The sequence below is a fragment of the Heteronotia binoei genome, chromosome 12 (assembly GCF_032191835.1).
Source record: "Heteronotia binoei isolate CCM8104 ecotype False Entrance Well chromosome 12, APGP_CSIRO_Hbin_v1, whole genome shotgun sequence".
NCBI classification, from domain to species: domain Eukaryota; kingdom Metazoa; phylum Chordata; class Lepidosauria; order Squamata; family Gekkonidae; genus Heteronotia; species Heteronotia binoei.
Genome location: NC_083234.1, coordinates 70854123 through 70875977, shown reverse-complemented (window position 1 = coordinate 70875977; position 21855 = coordinate 70854123). Strand labels below are relative to the sequence as shown.

The 21855-nt window shown below is 47.9% G+C and overlaps 1 protein-coding gene across 1 annotated transcript; it reads left to right on the top strand.

Annotated features, from left to right (window-relative positions):
- Positions 1-2117: 2117 nt before the first annotated feature.
- UCK1 (uridine-cytidine kinase 1) lies at positions 2118-17496 on the top strand. Its single transcript, XM_060250981.1, has 7 exons — positions 2118-2422; positions 5597-5756; positions 8458-8554; positions 9821-9963; positions 11819-11913; positions 12169-12217; positions 15777-17496. Exons 1-7 carry the CDS (start codon positions 2189-2191, stop codon positions 15962-15964), a joined length of 966 nt encoding a protein of 321 aa, XP_060106964.1. The 5' UTR covers positions 2118-2188; the 3' UTR covers positions 15965-17496.
- The last annotated feature ends 4359 nt before the right edge of the window (positions 17497-21855 follow it).

Below are 21855 nucleotides of genomic sequence, written 5' to 3'. Positions count from 1 at the left end.
ACCCAAGGCCATGCCAGCAGGTGCAAGTGGAGGAGTGGGGAATCAAACCCGGTTCTCCCAGATAAGAGAGCTCTGGCTGACCCAAGGCCATTCCAGCAGGTGCAAGTGGAGGAGTGGGGAATCAAACCCGGTTCTCCCAGATAAGAGTCCGCACACTTCACCACTACACCAAACTGGCTCTCCAGGAGGGAGGTGAAGGAGCAGAAGGCAGAGGAAGTCACATGGAATAGGCCGGGTAGAGAACGGATGGAGTTGTTGGCTGCAAAGCGTGAGGGTGGGCAGAGGGATGTCAAAGGAAAACCCCCTGCTTGCACACAAGGTGCAGTCCCTTCTCGACTCCAAAGTTTTAGGGTTGGCTGCCTTGAGAGAGCCAGTTTGGTGTGGAGAGCCAGTTTGGTGTAGTGGTTAAGTGCGCGGACTCTTATCTGGGAGAACCGGGTTTGATTCCCCACTCCTCCACTTGCACCTGCTGGAATGGCCTTGGGTCAGCCAGAGCTCTCTTATCTGGGAGAACCAGGTTTCATTCCCCCATTCTCCACTTACACCTGCTGGAATGGCCTTGGGTCAGCCAGAGCTCTCTTATCTGGGAGAACCGGGTTTGATTCCCCACTCCTCCGCTTGCACCTGCTGGAATGACCCTGGGTCAGCCATAGCTCTGGCAGAGGTTGTCCTTGAAAGGGCAGCTGCTGTGAGAGCCCTCTCAGCCCCACCCACCTCACAGGGTGACTGTTGTGGGGGAGGAAGGTAAAGGAGATTGTGAGCCGCTCTGAGACTCTTCGGAGTGGAGGGCGGGATATAAATCCAATATCTTCTTCCTCTTCTTGACTTCGCACATTCAGAGCCTCCAGCTTTTGCCCCCATGCCAGAAAGCTTCTGAGAACCAGCAAGCCCCAAAGTGGACAGGAAAGGGTGCCCCCCCACCCGACATTTTAAAAAAGCCCCCTGGCTTTTAAAATCCTGGCTATGGCCCTGTTTAGGGGTGGGGCCTGGGGAGGGCAGGAACTTCTCCGCTGTTTGGGAGGGGTAGCAATCTGACAGTTGAGAGAAGTGGGGAAGAGAGAAGCCCCTGGTTGGAATCTTGCCTCTTGCCACAGATTCGCTAGACTTTCCACAATTCCGCAGGGCCTGTAAAACATACCTGTTTAGACAGTCTTTTAATGTCTAACCGGAGGCATTTTAACATCTGATAGCAATGCTTAGTACCCATCGTCCCACGGCAAAAACAATAAAAGGGAGTTCCTCTCAGTTAAGCACTTAAAATAGGGGACACTGAAGAATTCGATTTCCCTATTTCTTTACACATTTCTTATAATTTTCATTTGTTTATTCCAACCTTACCTGCTTGGACTCGAGGCAACTAGTAATGCTGTAGTCACATTGACAAGGTGCGCTTTATAACCATTCACTTAACATGATTAAAATGCACAGATTACAAAGGAAAAACACCATTAAAAAAAAAGTTTCGGTTTAGTGGGTACTGTCAGGAGGTGGGTAACCTAGGAAGCCCATGCAGGTGTTCTATTTAAAAACATTAAAATAGACGTTTCCACCTTTTAAAATTATTCTTCTGCTATGGTTTCTCTGCTACGGTTGTCAGCTTCCAGGTGGGGCCTGGGGATCTCCCAGAATTGCACCTGATTTCCAGACGACACAGATCAGTTCTCCTAGGAAGAATGGCTACTTTGGAGGATGAGCTCTATGGCATTACAAATCCTGGCTGAGCTCCCTTCTCCCCCCCTCCAAGGGTTCGCTCCTGAATCATCTCCAGGAATTTTCCAGCCTGGAGTTGACAACCGTACCTCTTTTAATGATCAAAGAAGCCAGTCTGTTTTATCTCGACCTCATCCCCCCTCCCAAACATATTGCAACCTCTAAACAGGAGTGGCCAAAGGTAGCTCTCCAGATGCTTTTTGCCTGCAACTCCCATCAGCCCCAGCCATTGGCCATGCTGGCTGGGGTTGATGGGAGTTGTAGGCAAAAAGCATCTGGAGAGCGCTACCCTGCTAAAACTCCAAGCCAATCACCAGTAGCCCTGCTGAAGCCCCGACCCTTGAGCATCCAAGCCCCGCCCTCACGCTTATCCCCGCCCCTGCTACTCAGCCCCGGCCTGTCGCTCGGGCTTCTTGCGTCCCCGGGAAGGAGCCTTTGACTCGCGCAAGCTCCTCTTCCCTTGACTTCATTTCCCACCATGCCTTGCGGCTCCCCCGCCATTCAGGCAAGCGCGCCTTTCGCCTTGAGGCTTCCTGGGGGATGTAGTTTATCCGCGCTGACCGGCCTCGCTTGCGATGCAACCCGGGCCATGGCTTCCGCGGGTTGCAGTAGCAGCAGCAGCCTGGATCTCGTAGGCGCCGCGGGGGAGCTGGAGCGGCCGCACCCGAGGCCCTTCTTGATCGGGGTGAGCGGAGGCACCGCCAGCGGCAAGGTAGCGCGCCCTTTTGCCCCCCTCCGAGACTTTCCTGTGCCGGGGGGGGGGGGGGGGCTCAATGCTTCCTATCGCCCACCCACCCCCTTCCACGAGTTGCATGAGCCCGGCCGAAATGCAGGGGCGTTGTATTGCAAATCTTGCTGCAGGGAGATCGCTGCGTTGCAAAATGCATGCTTTGCGGACTTCCGTCGCGTCGTGAGAATGGATTTAATGCGTGTTTTGGCGGTCACGCGGCTGAACCCCGCGCCCCGCTTGCCTCCCCTTGCATTGCCGACGGAATCTCTGCGTGGGCCAGCCCTATTAGTAGCACTTACTAAGCTCCGGTGGCTTTAGAAAGGGATTGGCACAAATGCCAGGGAGGAGGAGAGAGGCCTCGGAAAAGGCTCTTGGGCAGACGGTGCAAGGGACCCTCTAAGGGCCAGTTCCGGGGCAGGGGGGGGGGTACTCTGCGTGCTGGCCTGCCCTTTGCACCTGGTTGATCCAGGATGCTGGACTAGATGCGCCCTTGGTTTGCTTTTGCACAGGGGTGGCCAAACTGCGGCTCAGGAGCCACCTGTGGCTCTTTATTGTGTGACTCTCCAAGCCCCCACCGCCCCCTTGAAGAAGGCATTTCTCTCTTTAGATCCAAGTAGGAGTCAAGTGGTACCTGTAAGACCAACAAAGTTTTATTCAGAACGTAATATGCAGGCATGCTTCTTCAGAGAGGGGATAAGGTACAGTGATCTTTAGATCACTTCTTCAAGCCAAGCCAGATGGGAGTTTAGAGGATGCATTTAAAGTTGATTTCTTTCCATCTCTCTCTCCTCCTTTCCTCCCTCCCTCAAATATCTGAGGTTCATGTGTTGTGGCTGCTAAACATCTGACGTTCATTCTGTGTTGCTTGTACGTTAAACAAGTTTCGCCACCTCTGGTTTAGCAGCTGGGCTCTTCTGTTCTCTGGCTTTGATTTTTGGGGAAAGGAATCCTGCGTGACTCCACTGAGCTCCTCAGGGGCAAGGGCACACTTAAAATGTTTCTTCCGTAGCAATCTTCTGGTGCCTGAAAGAATTTACTGTAATTTACTGTAAAGACCACATCTCCTGTAGTGGAAACTTGAGTGATCAGTGAACAAAATGTAGTTCAGTTTTGAAAGGATTTTTTAAAAGTGTGTTATTAGGAATATGATTATTCAGGGAAACTCTTATAAGCGACAGTCTTATCCATCGGCGCAACAGGCCATATTTTGCAAGCCCATTTCTCAAGGCAGTTTCCAAGCCTGCACTTACAGTTTTTTGGCTGCCACCAAAAGATTGTTAAGCTCGTCTCTTTTTTCTCTGCAGTAAAACTTCAAGCAGAATAGTTGAGAGAGCTTCCTTAGGCTCACACCCTTATAATCTAGGATATTGTTGACTGTGTGGGTGCAGAATCTATATGCCAGTAGACAATGCCAGCAGACGTGAAAACTTTTTTTCTTTTTTGCAATGCCACCATATTTTAGAAGCACCAGACAATATTTTTGCAACTCTGTCAGGCGTAAAGCCAGGCCAGTAGCCAGGATTTTTCATTTGGTGGGGCCCAAAGCTAGGGCTTTTGGTTATTGGGGGGCACATTTTTTGTGGGGGCCCTAATTATTATGCTTAAGTGCGTAATTTGGTCCCATTGCTTCAGAACATTTCTTTTAACCAGTCTGACACAGTAAGGCAGGTTTAATTCAGTTGCCTTTTACTGAATAGTAACATCAATACTAACATGTTAAAAATTTGCAAACAGAGAAGCTATGGGTAGGGTAGAATCTTCACACAGTAGTAAGACCTACAGAATGCCTTGGACCTAAAATTAAAGTTAAAACCCAAAACTTTCATTAGTAAATAAATAAATGGCCCCTCCAACCAGTTGATTGGAGGGGCCATAAAGGTAGAACAGGGGTTTGATTGGAGGGGCCTAGAACCCCCTGAAAACCCTCTAGCTACGGGCCTGTGTGAGGCACATAAAGGTTATAACATTTTCCCTTATGCCTGTATGAATTGATGACAAAGGGAACTTTGGCTGGAGTCACACACACGACATCAGGGGTGGCCAAGCTGTGGCTCGTTCACACACATTGTGTGGCTCTTGAAGCCCCCACTACCCCGTCAGCTTTCTCTCTTTAAATGTCTTCTCCATGCCAAGCCAGCTGGCAGCTTGGAGAATTTAATTTGAATTTAATGTTGCGATTTATACCCCACCCTATCCAGCAAGGCGGGCTCGGGGCGGCTTACAACATTAAAGCATTGCAGTAACAATAAATAAAACATATCCAGTTAAACACAACGAAATTAAAATATCTCATAAACATAATACATAAAATAGAGGGTCATAATTCCAACAGTAATACAGCCAAAGGCCGTAGTTCAGCTGTTGGTATGACTTCAGCTAGTCAACACCACTTAGCACAGCTTCAGGTCATTGACACCACTTCAGGTTGTAACTCAGACCCTTGATCCAACTCAAACACATGGGTAGTAAAGCGCTGGGGGAAGGTTTCAGAGGACGCCCGGTAGATTAAAAGCCTGGCGGAAGAACTTCGTCTTATAGGCCCTGTGAAACTTAGGTAAGTCCTGTAGGGCCTGGATTGCCAGTGGGATCTCCTTCCACCAGGTAGGGGCCCGGATGCATTTAAAGTTAAAGCTGCTTTCTTTCCACCTCTCCTTCCCCCCATCTATTTGCCTGCCTGCTTTCCCTGCAGCTCCCAAACACCTGAGCTTCATGTCTTGTGGTTCTCAAACATCTGACATTTATTCTACATGGCTCTTACGTTAAGCAAGTTTGGCCATCCTTCCACTACGTAATCCACTTTCAGTGCACTTTCCAGCTGAGTTTTACAGAAGAGTGTCTGCAATCACACATGCTAAATCATGTGCTTTCAATCCACTTTCAGTGCACTTTCCAACTGGATTTTACTGTGTGAACTGGCAAAATCCACTTGAAAAGTGCATTGAAAGTGGATTGAAAGTGCAGGATTGAGTGTGTGTGATCGCAGCCCTAACAATCTTGTTTGTCTCTGAGGTGCTGCAGGATTCGAATCTGGTTAAAGGCTGTTTGCTAGTTTCCTTCTTGAGCGTCATGAGCTGTGCATTAAAAGTTGTTTCCTTCAGCATCTGTTGGAAAGCGGATCCAGAGCCGTTCCCCTCACCTTGCTTGTTTCTCCTGCAGTCGACAGTATGCGAGAAGATCATGGAACTCCTGGGTCAGAACGAAGTGGACCATCGCCAGCGGAAAGTGGTCATCCTCAGCCAGGACCGGTTCTACAAGGTGCTCACAGCCGAGCAGAAAGCCAAAGCCCTGAAGGGGCAGTACAACTTCGACCACCCAGGTACGGCTGGGAATGTCCCAGTAGTGTGCTTGCCTGGCTGGACTTGGGACTTTTGTGAAGGGAAAGGGTGGTGTTATTACAGGATTATTTAGGGAGATGGTGGTCTCTTTAAGTTCTCGGAAACCCTGGGGTTTCTTGGAAGTCAGGGTGCTTGTTTGACCAGTCAAAGAAAGATTTGGTCAATTGATGATGATATTAGATTTATAACCCCACCCTTCACTCTGAATCTCAGGGTCTCAGAGTGGCCTACAATCTCCTTTACCTTTCTCCCCCACAATCCTGTGAGGTGGGTGGGGCTGAGAGAGCTCTCTCAGAAGCTGCCCTTTCAAGGACAACTCCTGCAAGAGCTATGGCTGACCCAAGGCCATTCCAGCAGCTGTAAGTGGAGGAATGGGGAATCAAACCCGGTTCTCCCAGACAAGAGTCCGTGTACTTAACTACTACACCAAACTGGTGTGTTTTAATTGTTAACAGGTTGGATACAATGTACCCTCTAAGCTGAGTTAGTGTGAGCTGGCTCACAGAGTTTTAGCCTCCAGCTCACACATTTTTGTCTTAGCTCAGGCCCCAGAGCACAATAATTTATGCAGGAGCTCACACCTTTAATGCCAGTAGCTCACAAAGTAGAATTTCTGCTCACAAGACTCTGCAGCTTAGAGGGAACATTGGTTGGAGACTATACTAATTTACAAATTTTTTTTTGTAAAATTAGTGTTATTGTAAAACCAGAGCTTTATTCATAGAAAAAGCCCAGCAGGAACTCATTTGCATAGGAAGTCACACCTCCACATGCCAAGCCAGCCGGAACTGTGTTCCTGTGCATTCCTGTTTTAAAAAAAAAGTCCCGTGTAAAACAATGAAATCCATTAATTATAATGCATTATTATAATTTATTTTAAACCTCAGGCAAGATTTTGGTAACAGGTCTTCTCTTTGGCTTTTCTCTTGGCGCTCCTGTGTCAGAAAGAAAGCCAAGTAACATTAATGGGTGTGTGTGTGGATGTGATTTTTTAAAGACAGTTGGCCTCAATTGGCAACAGGCCCCGTTCTACCTGTTTGAAGACCTCCGGGGTTATACCCAGAGCCGATTCAATTCTGCTACAGGGTGGGATGTGTGGGGGGCAAGTAGGCCCCACGTCCACCCCGGCTGATAAATGTCTTCCTAAGAAAAGAGAAGCAGCCACCTGCACAGTGATGTTTTTGGCAGCCTGGAAGAGCTGAACGAAAGTTTCCTCAAAGAGAGGACCAGTCTTGGTGGAGAAAGTGACCCATTGGGTCTTCTCTCAAGACTCATAGCTGCAGGGGAGAGCTTGGCATATCTTGTGCGTTTCAGAGCGGTGGGCTCTAATCAGGAGAACCGGGTTTGATTCCCTACTCCTCCTCATGAAGCCTGCTGTGTGATCTTGGGTCAGTCACAGTTCACAAAAGAGTTCTCTCAGCCCCACCTACCTCAGATGGTTTCTGTTGTGGGGAGAGGAAGGGAAGGCAACTGTAAGCCCCTCCTCTAGTGAAGGGTGGGGTATAAAACCAACTCTTCTTCTTCTGGTATGCTCTTATATAATGCAGGGCAGCGGAGAGCTGGGCGTGTACTCTACAGCTTGCCCAGAATCCTCTGCGGCATCCAGCTGCCCTGGGGTACATGAGCCAAGGCAGAGAGAGTTCCCTGAAACTTTGGAAGCTGCTGGGTGGAGCAGGTGGGTAGAGGGTGATACAAGCACGTCCTTAATATGAAGTATAGCAAATTTTATGTCTTAATGAATTGTGACTTGTTGTATTGATGCTGTTGCCTACAGAGAGATGGGTGCTTAGAAAATACATTTCTTCTTCTGTAAGAGACCAAAGGAAGGAATGGAGGTTAGGGTGAGGTTGAGACGCTGGTGTCCTTTTCTTGTTCATTCAGAAAAGATGGTTTTCACATTTGGAAAAAAATAAATAAAAGGCAAGCCAACTTTCCCCACCTCTGTATATTTTAAGTTTTAACAGCCCACCTATCCTAGGTGCAAAGAACTAGGAGAAGCTGAGGAGGATTGATGGTCACTTCTTCACATCTCCGCTTCCCCACCTGTGAAATGGGTAGTGTAGCATTCATTACCGTTATGACCAGTGTTCCCTCTAAGCTGCAGTGTCTTGTGAGCAAAAAGTCTACTTTGTGAACTACCGGCAGAGCTTTTTTTTTGAGCAGGAATGCAGTTCCTCCCAGCTCAACATCAGGAGGTGTGGCCTAATATGCAAATGAGTCACTGCTGTGCTTCCTCCACAAAAAAGCCCTGTGTGAAACAATGGCGAGGTCAGGGGTGTGGCCTGATATGCAAATGAGTTCCTGCTTGGCATTTTTTTTCTACAAAAAAGCCCTGGCTACCGGTATTAAAGTTGTGAGCTGCTGCATAAGTTAGTGCGCTCTGGGGTCATCCTTCCTGAGCTAAGACAAAAATGTGTGAGCTGGAGGCTAAAAATCTGTGAGCTAGCTCATGCTAACTCAGCTTAGAGGGAACGCTGGCTGTGATCACAGTGGAAACTGCTTCCATAAGGCCTTGCTGTGTGCAGTTCCACAACCCATACAGTTCCCATTTTACAGCTGGTGTTGATGCAGCGTGGCTTTAGACCCCATGCCCCAAAGGGTAAAAAGCAAATCAGGCCTAAGGATGAACTGACAGTACTGCTGTCCGGATGCTTAGCAGAACCTTTTTTTTAAATTGCACAGACGCTTTTGACAACGAGTTGATGCAGACGACCTTGAAGAACATCGTGGATGGCCAGACAGTTGAGGTCCCAACGTATGACTTTGTGACTCATTCCAGGTCTGTGTAAATTTCTTACCTCCTGCACAAAGCCCTTTTTGTCAGTGCGAGAGAGTTTCAGTGCTTGGGTTGTGCCGAAAGGGCCGCGCATGGCCTCTGTTGCCAGACTGTAGATGGTTCTCTTATTTCTTATATCTCTTTATTTTTTTATGTCTTTATTTCTTATATGTCTTATTTCTATGCCAGTCCTTGGATGGCACTTTTATTATTCCTTATTTTATTTCTGTGCCGCTTTTCAGCTCAACTCAGCGTACCCACAGCAGCAAACATTAAAAACATTTAAAAAGCATGCAAAGCACAAGTACGTCTGAAATATTTAAAACAGTTAAATAAAGCATAATATGAGCACATATGGTTCCATCAGCTGCAGCGCGAGGCCTCCTTTTCCCCTCTCTTGCGGCTGTGCCATTTCACAGGAACAGCTCACTGTGGGGATGTCCATTTGGATGGCTACGAATGAGCAGTGCAGGACCAACCTCTGAGGTTCTGACAAGGTTTCCTACAGGTTCCTTTAAGGAACCTCAGGACAACAGTCGGCCTATTGGAAACGAGCAGCGGCTGCTTGTGCATTGAGAGAAGGCTTCTCATTCCCTTGTGAATTTCCTCTACCAGGGAAACTACAGGTGCTGAACCCGAGCTCTTGAAAAAGAAAATTTTGAATCAAAATGATCCTTGGGCTTATGGTCCTTCCTGTGGCCCCTCTGGATATGCAAGTCTCCCGGTCTATTGTAGAGCTGGAGTACCTTAAAGAAATACTGTAATAAGACTGTAGTGAGAACCTGGGACTTTATGAAGACCTGTTTTTGATGAGCTTCCTCTGAGGGTTTAGAATGGACACTGTGGAAGATTTTTTACCCTCTTGGAGTAGACATGTTACACTGGCTGCAGGACTCCTAGTGCATTGTTTCTATTATGTTCTAGTGTGATATTGTTGTAAACTGACTTTGATTACATCTGTTATGATTAGTTCGTCTCCTGCCATCTCTCTTGTTTTGCTACTTCTTCTATTGGTGTCTCTCGGTAGTGGGTGAAGAATTTTTTGTTTCCTCCTCCTGTGCTGTTCCTCCTTCTCATTTCTGGTGCTGTTGACTATGTGTTTTTATTGAACTATTTTTATAATGTAAAGTGCATATTTAACTGTTGAAATGTTTTGGTTCATTTTTTTAAGTTGGCCACCTTGGGGGACCCTGATTGGGTGGAAAGGCGGCATAAAAATGTTTTCCATCGATCAGGCTTTCTGAACCGCTGGGTGGCATTCCTCTGCAGGCTGCCTGAGACGACCATGGTCTATCCCGCCGACGTGGTCCTCTTTGAGGGGATTTTGGTGTTCTATAACCAAGACATCCGGGACATGTTTCACCTCCGCCTCTTTGTCGACACGGACTCAGATGTGAGACTCTCCCGGAGAGGTAATGCCCCTCACTGACATTGCAGGGGGGAAGGAGAAGGTAACTGGCCCAAGTGGATTCTGGGATACCGTCAGTGCTTTGTCAACTGCGTCGAGTACAAGGAGATAAGTCAGAATAGCAGGATTTTTTTTGAGCAGGAATGCACAGGAACGCTGGTTTAGTGGCCAGGGGTGTGTGGCCTAATATACAAATAAGTTCCTGCTGGGCTTTCTCTACAAATAGTCCTGCACAAAACTGGTGGTGCCAGGGGGTGTGGCCTGATATGCAAATGAGGTCCTGCTGGGCTTTTCCTACAAAAAGTCCTGCGCAAAACTGGTGGTGTCAGGGGGTGTGGCCTAATATGCAAATGAGGTCCTGCTGGGCTCTTCCTACACAAAATCCTGCGCAAAACAGTGGTGGTGTCAGGGGTGTGTGGCCTAATATGCAAATAAGTTCCTGCTGGGCTTCTACAAAAGTCCTGCGCGAAACGCTGCTGTCAGGGGTGTGTGGCCTAATATGCAAATGAATTCCTGCTGGGCTTTCCCCACAAAAAGTCCTGCGCAAGACAATGGTACCATCAGTGGGTGTGGCCTAATATGCAGATGAGTTCCTGCTGGGCTTTTTTTTTAACAGAAAAACCCTGCAGAATAGAAATGTTTTAAAGAAATACTTAGAAGAACTTTGTGCAAGAACAGAGTGTATTTAGGTTGATGATCTGGCTAGCCTGATCTTGTCAGATCTCAGAAGCTAAGCAGGGTTAGCCCTGGTTAGTATTTGGATGGGTGACCTCCAAGGAATACCAGGGTCATGATGCAGGGGCAGGCAATAGCCAGCCGCCTCTGAATCTCTTGCCTTGAAAACCTCACTAGGAGTCACAATAAGTCAACTGTGACTTCACAGCAATTTCCTTCTGGTCTCAAGAAAGAAAGAAAGAAAGAGTAGAACATTTCCTTGGAGCTTCCTTTTTGCACTTTCCATGCTTGGGGGTTGTGCAGTTCTTTAAGGACAGTGACTTTTGCCACTCCGAAATGGTGGAAACCTTGCTGGGCTCCCTGATGGGTTGTAATTTGGAACTGGGTGCGGTTTTGCAACAGGTTTCAGCTGCCCTGACAGTCTTCTGTGGTGTTCCTTTGTGTCACTTTCTATTGTAGTTGTAACCAAGGCAGATTTCCCATACCTCGGGCTGGCCAACTGAAATCCAAAGTGCAGTGAATTCTGATTTTAAGGATAGGATTTTGGGTTTGGGTTTGTTTGCTGTTCCTTTCTCCAACATTGTAGAGGGAAGCTACAAGTATTCCAAAATATTGGTTGCATTTGTAAGTGCTCACAGAATGGGCCCTGCGGATTCATCTAGAGCTGTGACTGCTAAAAAAATTCATAGGACAGTCTTCCCTAGCTCGGGAGATGCATGGTGATTATGCCTCCTAGGGGTAGTTTGGTGTAGTGGTTAAGTGTGCAGGCTCTTATCTGGGAGAACCGGGTTTGATTCCCCACTCCTTCTCTTGCAGCTTGGATCAGCCATAGCTCTCATGGAGCTGTCCTTGAAAGCGCAGCTTCTAGGAGAGCTCTCTCAGCTCTTCCCACCTCAGGGTGTCTTGTGGGGGAGGAAGGTAAAGGAGATTGTAAGCTGCTCTGAGATTCAGAGCGAAGGGTGGGGTAGAAATCCAATATCTTCTTTTATCTTCTTCTAACACTGTTGCCCCCACCAAGTCGTAGGAAACAAATTGGGATCCCTGACAGGTTTCAGCAGTTGGGAGTACTTTTGCCATCGTCATAGTTTGTACCACCCAAATTGGCCGTTTTCCTTCCATAATCTTTGGAAATTCTCACGCACAATATAAAGCTCTAATGAACCTCTTCTTTTCTTCCCCAACAGTTCTTCGAGATATGAAACGGGGAAGGGACCTGGAACAGATCCTGACCCAGTACACGACTTTTGTCAAGCCTGCCTTTGAAGAATTCTGCTTGCCGGTACTGAAAGCCTTTTTTCCACTTCTCAAACCGCGTGTTTGATTTTTTTTCTTTTTTTAACAGTGTGGAAGATTGGTGGAATGAGATGATTTTCTTTTGAATGTTCGATTTCACCAAAGCAAAACTAGGAGTGTCCCTGGCAGCACAGAAAGGGGATTGGTCCTTTTCCTGGTGTGGCTTAAATCTGATGCTTCTAGTAGTTTCCTTCTTGGCCTGACTCTCTTGAGAATCCTGGTTCTGTTTCTTATTTTGCAGACCAAGAAATATGCTGATGTGATTATCCCTCGAGGAGTCGATAACATGGGTAAGAGCCTTTTCTTTAACTTTCCAAGGGGATACATTTTCTATTATTCTGTTTGCAGTGAACATTTGAAGCTGCCTTATACTGAATCAGACCCTGGGTCCATCAAAGTCAATATTGTCTACTCAGACTGGCAGCGGCTTTCCAGGGTCTCAAGCTGAGGTTTTTCATGCCTATTTGCCTGGACCTTTTTTAGTTGGAGATGCCGGGGATTGAGAACCTGGGACCTTACCAAGCAGATGCTCTACCACGGAGCCACTGTCCTTCCCCTAATAATGGGTTTAGATTAAGGGCAGGAAGGTACCAGATGGGTATTAGGGAAAACTTTTTTACAGTCAGAGTTGTTCAACAGTAGAATCAGCCACCAAGGGAGGTGGTGAGCTGTCCTCATTGGCTGTCTTTAAACAGCAGCTAGGCAAACACTTGTCAGGGATGCTTTAAATTGATCCTGCATTGAGCAGTGGGTTGGACTCAATGGCCTGTATGGCTCCTTCCAGCTCTGTGATTCTATGATTCTAAGGTCAGGAAGGTATAAGCAGCAGCTCCAGTCTCAGTGGGAAAAATCAGAATGGCAAATGATCCACAAGCCAAATGAGAGTTTTTACGAGGGCTGCCCTTGAGACAAAATGATTTTTATAGCTGGTAGCAGCTCCATTTTGCCAGACCTGATCTGCTTGTAAGCAGGTTTTCCCTGAAATTGGCTGGCCAGGCTTCTTCCGTATTTCACCCAAATTATTGAGGATGAGAAGCAGGGCCTTATCTGCTGTGGCACCAACACTTTGCAGTTCCCTGCCAAAGGGAAATCTATCTGACCATCTCCCCACGTAGTTTTTATTATCTTATGCATGGAAGGTAGAGAAAGTAGTACTTTCCTCCCTTTCTCACAATATAAGGACTTGTAGCCGCCCTGAGACACTTCGGTGCGAAGGGCGGGGTATAAATCCCAATATAAATAAATAAATAAATAAATAAATAAATAAGTGCTCAGTGAAATTAATGAACTTAGTAGACTTAGAACAGATAAAAGGAAGTACTTCTTTGCCCAAGGGGTAATTGAGTAATGGAATTCACTGCTGCAGGAAATGATGGTGGCTACAAGCATAGACAACTTCAAGAGGGGATTGGATAAACTTATGGAGCAAAGGTCTATAAGTGGCTGTTAGCCACAAGGTACAGTTGGAACACTCTGTCTGGGGCAGAGATGCTCTGTATTCTTGGTGCTTAGAGGGCAACAGTGGGAGGGCTCCTGGAGTTCTTTCTTCACTGACGGACCTCCTGATGGCACCTGGTTTTTTTGGCCACTGTGTGACACACAGTGTTGGAATGGATGGGCCATTGGCCTGATCCAACATGGCTACTCTTATGTTCTTTCATTGACAAATGAAGACCCCATAATATCCCGAAGTTTTTCTCTGGCTTGTAATTTGGTAAATCCTGATGGAGCAAGCTTGATTTCCTTTTCTTTTGTTCGCTGCTGTGACTTTAGGTTGTTGCTATTGTTGCTTCTCTAATTTGGGTAAAAGTTTTTTCTTTTTGCATTCTCCGTGGCTTTGGGTTGCTCGTGGTTTGAAAGGCAGCTGTTAAATAACTTGGTGCATTGATTCAATCCTACGATTTTGGAGGTCTGGATGGATAACCACTTGTGACTGTGATGTGGGGGGAGGGGTGCTGTCTGTGCCTGCCCAGCTGGCATGAAACACATTTTAAAGTAAGCTGAATGTACAATTAGCAGTATGTACAAATGGTGAAGATGAGTCAGGGTGACAAACGGAGTGGGGTTTCGTGTGTGTGTTAGATTTTGCTTTAGGAAGTAGTTGCAAAGTTTATGCACTGGTGATAGGATCTCTCTGTCCCCTCTCCCCCCCCCCCACAAAATTAAAATTTATTGGATTAAAAATGTGTCCACCTAAGAACTGGGATATGAGATATGACTAAAATTGGGGTGGTCCTTCTGTGGTTCTATTAACTCTTCAGCAAGGGCTCCCTTTGACCAGTTAAGGGGAAATTGCATCTAAGTGCCAAAAGGCTAGTTGCTTCAGAATGGACAATCTGGGAATACTCTTCCTGCAAATGAAGGTCTTAACAGGCGGGGTATGTTCACAGCAAAATAGGTGGTATTCTGCATTTATTACAAACTTATCCAATTGTTGATCCGAGAGCTCGGGTGTTTGTGTGTGTGGTTTTCCCCTCTTCCATTCTATCCACACAGCAGCTGTAGCATAGGCTGGAGAAGAGTTGCTAGTGTGAAGGAAATTGCCGAGACATTCATGGCACTGTGGAGATTTGAATACAGACCTCCCTTCTATGGCACATAAGCTTCTACATCCTATTGGTTTTCATTTAAACCGACCAACTGTGTGTGTGTAAAAGACGGCCCACCCTCCAGCAATGTTTTGCAAGCTTCCAGTAGCCATGGTGCATTCCCCCTTTCTCTCTGCATGCACTGCTGTTCTACTTCCTGTTTGAAAAGAGAGACTCATGCAGAGACAGAGTGGACAGCCTCCTCCATGGACAGGGTCTTACATTTACTGCTGTGGGAGTGACTGAACTTTCCAGTTGTGTTAAGTGCAGAATTGTTCATTTTCCTGAGACGGTTGATCAGAAAGAGTCAAGACTGGGGCAGAGATTCAAGGCAGTCTCCTCCCTGTTTACGGATGCTTTGGGTTAATTAGAAATCTTTCCTTATATTTTGTCCAGGGCTTTCATGGCCAGAGTTCATTAGTAGTTGTAGATTTTCCGGGCTGTATGGCTGTGGTCTTGGCATTGTAGGACCTGACGTTTCGCCAGCAGCCGTGACCGTCATCCTCAGAGATATAACACAGAAGGCTAGAGTTCTCTCTGTGTTAAAGTGAGAAAATGGTAGGCAACAATGTTTCCTCTAAACTGTGAAATCTTGTGAGCAAAAATTCTACTTTGTGAGCTGCTGGCATTAAACTTGTAATCTGCTGCTTAAATTAGTTTGCTCTAGGGCCATTTTTTCCTGAGTTGAGAGAAAAATGCGTGAGCCCGAGGCTAAAAATTGTAAGCTAGCTCACACTAACTCAGCTTAGAGGGAACACTGGTAGGCAGGTAATTTGTATCTACTCAAGAAGGTGGGGTAGTGACTCAGAAAGCTAGAGTTCTCTTTGTGTGTGAGAAGTGAGAAGATAATGAAGTGAAAATGACTCCGCCGTACCCCACCTTCCTGAGTAGATACAAATTACCTGCCTACCATCTTCTCACTTTGACACAGTGAGAACTCTAGCTTTGTGTTATACCTGGCGAAACGTCAGGTTCTACAATGCCAAGACCATGGCCATACAGCCCAGAAAATCTACAAGAACTAATTTCCTTATATGATCCAGGTTCTTGTTACGTTCTTATTAATTTTGCTAAGTATGCACTTAGTCCTCATTTCTCCCAAATGAGCAATTAAACGCTTTGCCCACAGGTTCCCTGTTTAAAAGAGGAGCCCCAAACCGAGAAGGGGATGACTGTTGCTCTCCTGCCCCGTTTGTGCGACTGGGGAGGCCGAGCCTAGTCGCCGGATTCCCACCTCCAATCTCTTCCTTTTCTTTTGCAGTGGCCATCAATCTCATTGTGCAGCACATCCAAGACATCCTGAATGGAGACATCTGCAAATGGCACCGGGGAGCCCCCAACGGGCACGGCCGCTCCTCCAAGAGGCCTTTCCCGGAACAAGCAGACAGCACCCCCCTCCTGGCCCCTGGCAAGCGGTCTCACCTGGAGTCCAGCAGCCGTCCCCACTAACGAGGCCCCTCCCTGGAAGTTCTGGGACACCTGGGTCTCCTACAGCTGGACTTCAGAGAGCCCCCCATGGGTTGGAAGGTCCCTTGGCATGTCTCTCCTGTGTTTGGAAGCTCAGCCAAATGGGGACAGAAGCAGTGGGGCGTTTTTTTCACTGCCTTCTACTCTAGTCCCTCTCTTTTTTTGGGGGGGGAGGGATGGTAATATTGCCCCCCCCCCCCCGAGCATCCCTGCGAAAGAACAAGGTCCCTCTTATGGAGCTTTTCTTAGCAAAGTCTTTTGGGGCCTTTGTGACCTGTTCTTTTTTCTCCAGGAAAGATTGGCCCATGAGGCCGCTTTCGGTTTTAATCGTTCCTCCTTTCTCTCTTCCCTGTTACATTTGACGTCGATATGGTGCAGCGTGTCGTGGGAGTTGTGTACAGTGCCCCCAGCCTCTGCGCCTGGTGACTTTTCCACAGCACCTTTTCCAAAGACATTTTAAACTGCCTCTTCACCAATGGGTGTGGCAGACAAGGTGGGCCCAGATGAGACAGATCTTGTTTTGGGACAGGCCCAGGCTCACAAAGTCTGTATTTGGCTGCTTCCCACCCACCACCCACCCCAGAAAGGGAATCTTAAGGGCAACAGCTTGGGGGGGAGGAAAAGATTCAAGGGCTTCCTGCGTTGCGGTAGGATCAAGCGGGAAGTGAAAGGTAATCGGCTTCTCCCCTCTGCAATCCACCACCCACTGCAGGAGAAGGTACACTCTCCTCTTCGTTTGTTCCACGGGAAAGAGCATTTGCTGATTTTTACCTTCCTTTTCTGTTTTATCTTCAATGACAAATTGAAGATTTTTAAAATTGGCCAATGAAGCGAAACCACCCCCCCTGCAGAGGCAGCAGCTGGGCCTTCAGAGGCTTGTGGTGGCCCCAGCCTTAGAGAGGGAGAGAGGTGAGACGGAGGCAGGCAAAAGAACACGGATCTGTCTCTCTCCTCTCCCCCACTCCTGTCTCACAAACAGCACAGGGAAAGTTAGTTCCTTGGTTGTAGCTGGTTGCAGGCACTTTTAGATGCTACTGGATTCTGCCAGGCAGCCGGGGCTTTTTTTTTTGTAGCAGGAACTCCTTTGCCTATTAGGCCACACACCCCCTGATGTGGCCAATCGTTCAAGAGCTTACAGCAAGCCCTGTAAGAAGAGCCCTGTAAGCTCTTGGAGGATTGGCTACATCAGGGGTGTGTGGCCTAACAGGCAAAGGAGTTCCTGCTACACACACACAAAAAGCCCTGCAGGTAGTCAAGTAAAAGTACCAATATGTGGAAAGTGTTTCTTCCCCCCGCCTCCCTTTTTACTTCTGGTTGATTGCATTTCTGCTGCCAACGGTATTTACAGCTTTGCAGTGTCCCGGGCTTCCTCTCACTTTGGAACTGAGATGAAGGAGAACGGAGGAAGGGGCTGCCTGTCAATCTCCCCCCCCCCTCCTAACAACGGAGCCTGACTGGTTGTATCAGCTGGTTGTCAGGCATGATACAGAAATTAAAAAATGAGCAAAGCAACGTACAAATGAGTCAGGGTCCCTCTCTGTCTCTCCCCTTTTTGGAATTTATTCAGCATTATACTATTTACACAACACTTTCAAAAGGCATGCCGGTTAACCCTTCGAGTGGCATCAGTGCTCTTAGCCAAGTAGCAAGGCTTGTGTTTTCAAGACATCTGAATTAGAGGCATGGGATGTGTGTGTGTTGGGGGGGGGGAGTGGGCTGTCCCTTCCCTCCAAAATGGCAACGGTGAGTTCATCCACAAAATCAGGAAAATGGACACCATTCTCCCCTCACCCCCCAGAATAGGGATCCAGGGTTCTTGTCACACCACAGATGTTCATCTTCTGCCCTGAAGCCTGCCTGCCTTGCTGCAAGCAAGCTTGCTTACAACGTGGATTGTACCTCTGCAGCCTTTCTTTGCAACACCCACCTTCAGACTGGGAGATGCAAGGGCTCGGGGAGCTCCATTCTGGCTCATATCTGAGGAAGGGAGCTTTTACGTTTGAAAGCTCATCCACCCCCCCCTCCCCCCCCCCCCCACACAAAAGGCTCATGCATCTCTGAGGTGCTTCTGTGCTCCAATCTACTGGAGTGCACCTTCCCAAAATTGGGTTTTTTAAAGAAAGAAAACTCTCTCCACCCCAGAGTGTTGAGAGATTTACCTCTGTGGGGGTGATATCATTCCAAGCTATCCTCCCCCACCGCCGCAGCTATCGTGTGCTGCAAGGGAGTAGCAGGCGCTGCTATCACGGATCACAGGCCTGGGTCACACCATGAGCCTTACCCGTCTGCACCTCATCTTCAGCCGGACAGAGGGCTCACGTTTTAGCTAGTCCAACTAACATTTGGGCACAGTACTACTGGATATTTAGGGGATGAGCCAGCCCAAGCCTGAAGTCGGAGGAAATACATCTGTATTGGTTACCAATACATTCAATTACAGTGTTTGTTTGTTTTAACTGCATTCTGTGCAGTTTAAAACTCTGGGCTTGTGGAGATGGTTCAGTGAACGAACTCTCCTTCAAGACAGCCAGCCTGCAATACCAGCTTGGGAGGGGAGATCCCACACACCCTTGCTGTGGGCAACTGAGACAAAACACATGTGCAACTCAGCCCTGCAAACTTGAAACCTACCTCCTTTTTCCTCACTGACTCCAAAATGCAAAGAGAAAGATCCTTTCCATGCCACCGTGACTCCTTTCCTGTGCCCAGCATTTCCAGTGACTAGTTGAGAACCATCTGCCGCGTGCCAAGTTCCCCACCTGCAGAGGCCAATACAGGCTCCGTTTACTGGATAAAAAAAGGTGTCTTCTCTGCTCCCCCAGGAAGCAAGCGGCAACGTTTCAAAATGTTATTGGCGTATATCGCGGGAACTGGCCATTCCTTGTGGCTCTAGTGCCAGGGGCAGTTCAGCTGTATTATCCCCAAACTTTCTCTGCCCCACCTGGGTTTTTTCCTGCCTCTTGAGAAAAGCGTTGCTTTTGCTGAAAATGGTTGAAAGCGGAGGAGTCCGCGGTCCATGGCAGCCCACGGGGCTATGCCAGAATACGGGTTCAGCCACCCAAACGCTTGCGCTGGGTCCAAAAGGTGGTAGCTGGGAGGCTTCAAGCCGCGTTGGGACCCGTCTGCTGTGGTTCCACACTGCTTGGCCTCCACTCTCTGGTGAGCTCTCATCCTTCACTAGAAAAAAGGAAAACAAAAGCTGTGCTCAAAAACAGGTCGAATACCTGGCAACTGTTGTCCATCATTGTAGTAATTGTCATAATGAAACCTTCCTTCTTTTTGTGCCTGCGCAGAGCAGCAGTTTAGATGCTTCTAAGCAGGCCTCTGGAATCTTTACATTTTATTATGCTATCTTACCACCCCCCCCCCAAAAAAAAACACTTGCTTCTGGGTTTCATTGTTCAGACCCCCGTGAGAATTTTGCTGAACTCTTAAGATTTGACAAACTTTCCAATATTTTCCCCCACTAAAAAAGTGGGAAGATATTTATTTATTTTATTTATTCACCTTAAATTTATATGCCGCCCACTCCACATACGGACTCTGGGGGGCTCACAGGCGTAATACAACGCTAACAATACCTTATGACCATAAAATCAAACATATCAACAATTTAAAACTTAAAAATGGTGCTATGAAATTTCTTACATAGGCGGTCCAGCTTCGTTTTGGTTCTTATACCCAAAACACGTAAAGCAGGCAGAGAGAAATCTTCATCCGGCCACTGTGGCCGCATAGGAGAAAGTCATTTAAAAAGTATGATGGGAGTAAGGTTTTATTACGAAAGTTATATAATTCAAGAAGCATTTTAAGGTGGATGCTGGGCTGATATAATTTATTACACCTGGTGATGTTGGGTGTGTGGCATATGCGAATGGGTTGTGCTAACGAGCTCTGGCACCTCTTTTTCTACAAAATGATTCCTGCGGAAGTAAAGTATGCCATCGGGTCACAACTGACTCACAGCAACCCCAAGAAGTTTCACCTCAGAAGGCTTTTGTGGTGGACCAGGCCTGTGTCAGCTGGCAGGCCCCAGCTCTGCCCACCTCTCCTGGAATTCTGACCTGAAGGGGCCGTTTCACTCCTCAGCCTCTGGGTATTGCTGCCACCACAGTCTCTGTCTTGGGCTCTGGTTAGGCGGGACAGCCTCCTCACCTCCCTTCCACGCCACTAGGAACCCACTTTGGGGCTTCCCAAGGATCTTTGGAGAGTTGGCAACTGGCCGTTTTGCCACTTTTCTCCTTCCTACGGATTCTCTGCCGCGTTCCTAGCATTTCCAAGTGGCTGGGGGAACAATGTCATAAAAAGGGACTTCACTCCTTCAACAGTTAAAAGATTTATTTAGAACTCACACCTACCTACAGGCCTATTAGAAGTGAGCGGAAGATATAACACAGGCAAAAATCCTCCATCTGTTTCCCGACTATAAATTCATGCCCTATATCTCGATGGTAAGCAGGGCAGGCCCCTCACTTAGTTACTGTTGGGTAAGCTGGCCACACACATTCCCCAAAAGGGCCACTGTCTCTGGCCCAGGAGCAGGGCTCTGTTTGTGGCAAGCTCCAACCGACGACTGACTGGCTTCCTACCCAAAATTCACAGCAGTTCTCTCCCAAGAAGACGACATTGGATTTATATTCCACCCTCCCCCCTGAATCTCAGAGTGGCTCACAATCTCCCCCACAACAGACACCCTGTGAGGTGGGTGGGGTTGGAGAGGGCTCTCACAGCAGCTGCCCTTTCAAGGACAACCTCTGCAAGAGCTATGGCTGACTCAAGGCCATTCCAGCAGCTGCAAGTGGAGTGGGGAATCAAACCCCATTCTCGCAGATAAAGAGTCCACGCTCTTAACCACTACACCAAGCAGGCTCTCTCTCGTGCAGCATTCTAGGGCAGCTCTCTAACCTTGAGGGTTTTCCTGTCCTCTCTAGGGAATTGACCTCAGACTACTGGTTACAGAGAGGAGGGGAGGGGGGAATGAGGAGACTAGGCCCAGGCTTACCTAAAGTTGGATATTCTCTTTCCATCCAACTCACTGTTAACACACCTCCAATGGCATTTCTCCACAGCCTTCAAGGCAAGAGGTGAGCAGAGGTGGTTTGCCATTTGCTTCCCTATAGACAGCAGCCCCAGTCTTCCCTGGTGTTTCCCATCCAAGTACCGACCCCTGCTTAGCTTCTGAGCGCTGATGAGACCAGGCTAGCATGGGGCCGTTCAGGCTGCTGCCTGGGTTTTTAGGGCTGGCAAAAAAAGAGCAACTGCACTTTAACAGAAATGCTGAAAGCAGAGACTAGGGTTGCCAAATCCCTCCGCTGCTCTGGTGGGGGTCTCTGGCACAACAACGTCACCCAGAAGTGACATCATTATGCCAGGCATGCCAAGCCACAGACACTCTAGGATTCATGGTAAAACTCTATGGTACCATAGAGTTTTACCGCTAATCCTAGAGTGTCCCTGGAATGACACTAGGATTTGTGGTTAAAACTATGGCATCATGGAGTTTTACCACAAATCCTAGATTGGGCCCAGCGTGGTGACATCACTTCTGGGTGACATGGTGCAGGGCACTTGGTGACAGGACTGTTTGGGGACCAGGTTTCTCCCTCCCCGCCAGTGGCCTGTTCTGTGTTGGCGGGTTGGGCTCCCCAAACCAGGGGATCCCCCGCCCCCAGCGGGAGATTGGCAGCCCTAAGAGGGACCGCAGAGGAGTGGCATGAAAACCAAGGACAATGTTGGAATTTCAGCCCAGTGGCTGCAGACACTGTGAGGGGGGAATCCCTCCTCACTTCACGAGAAAGAGGTAGATGTTTGCCAACACAATCAGTTCCCACCACGGCCAGTACTTCATCCCGCCACTTTGCCCGTTTCTGCCC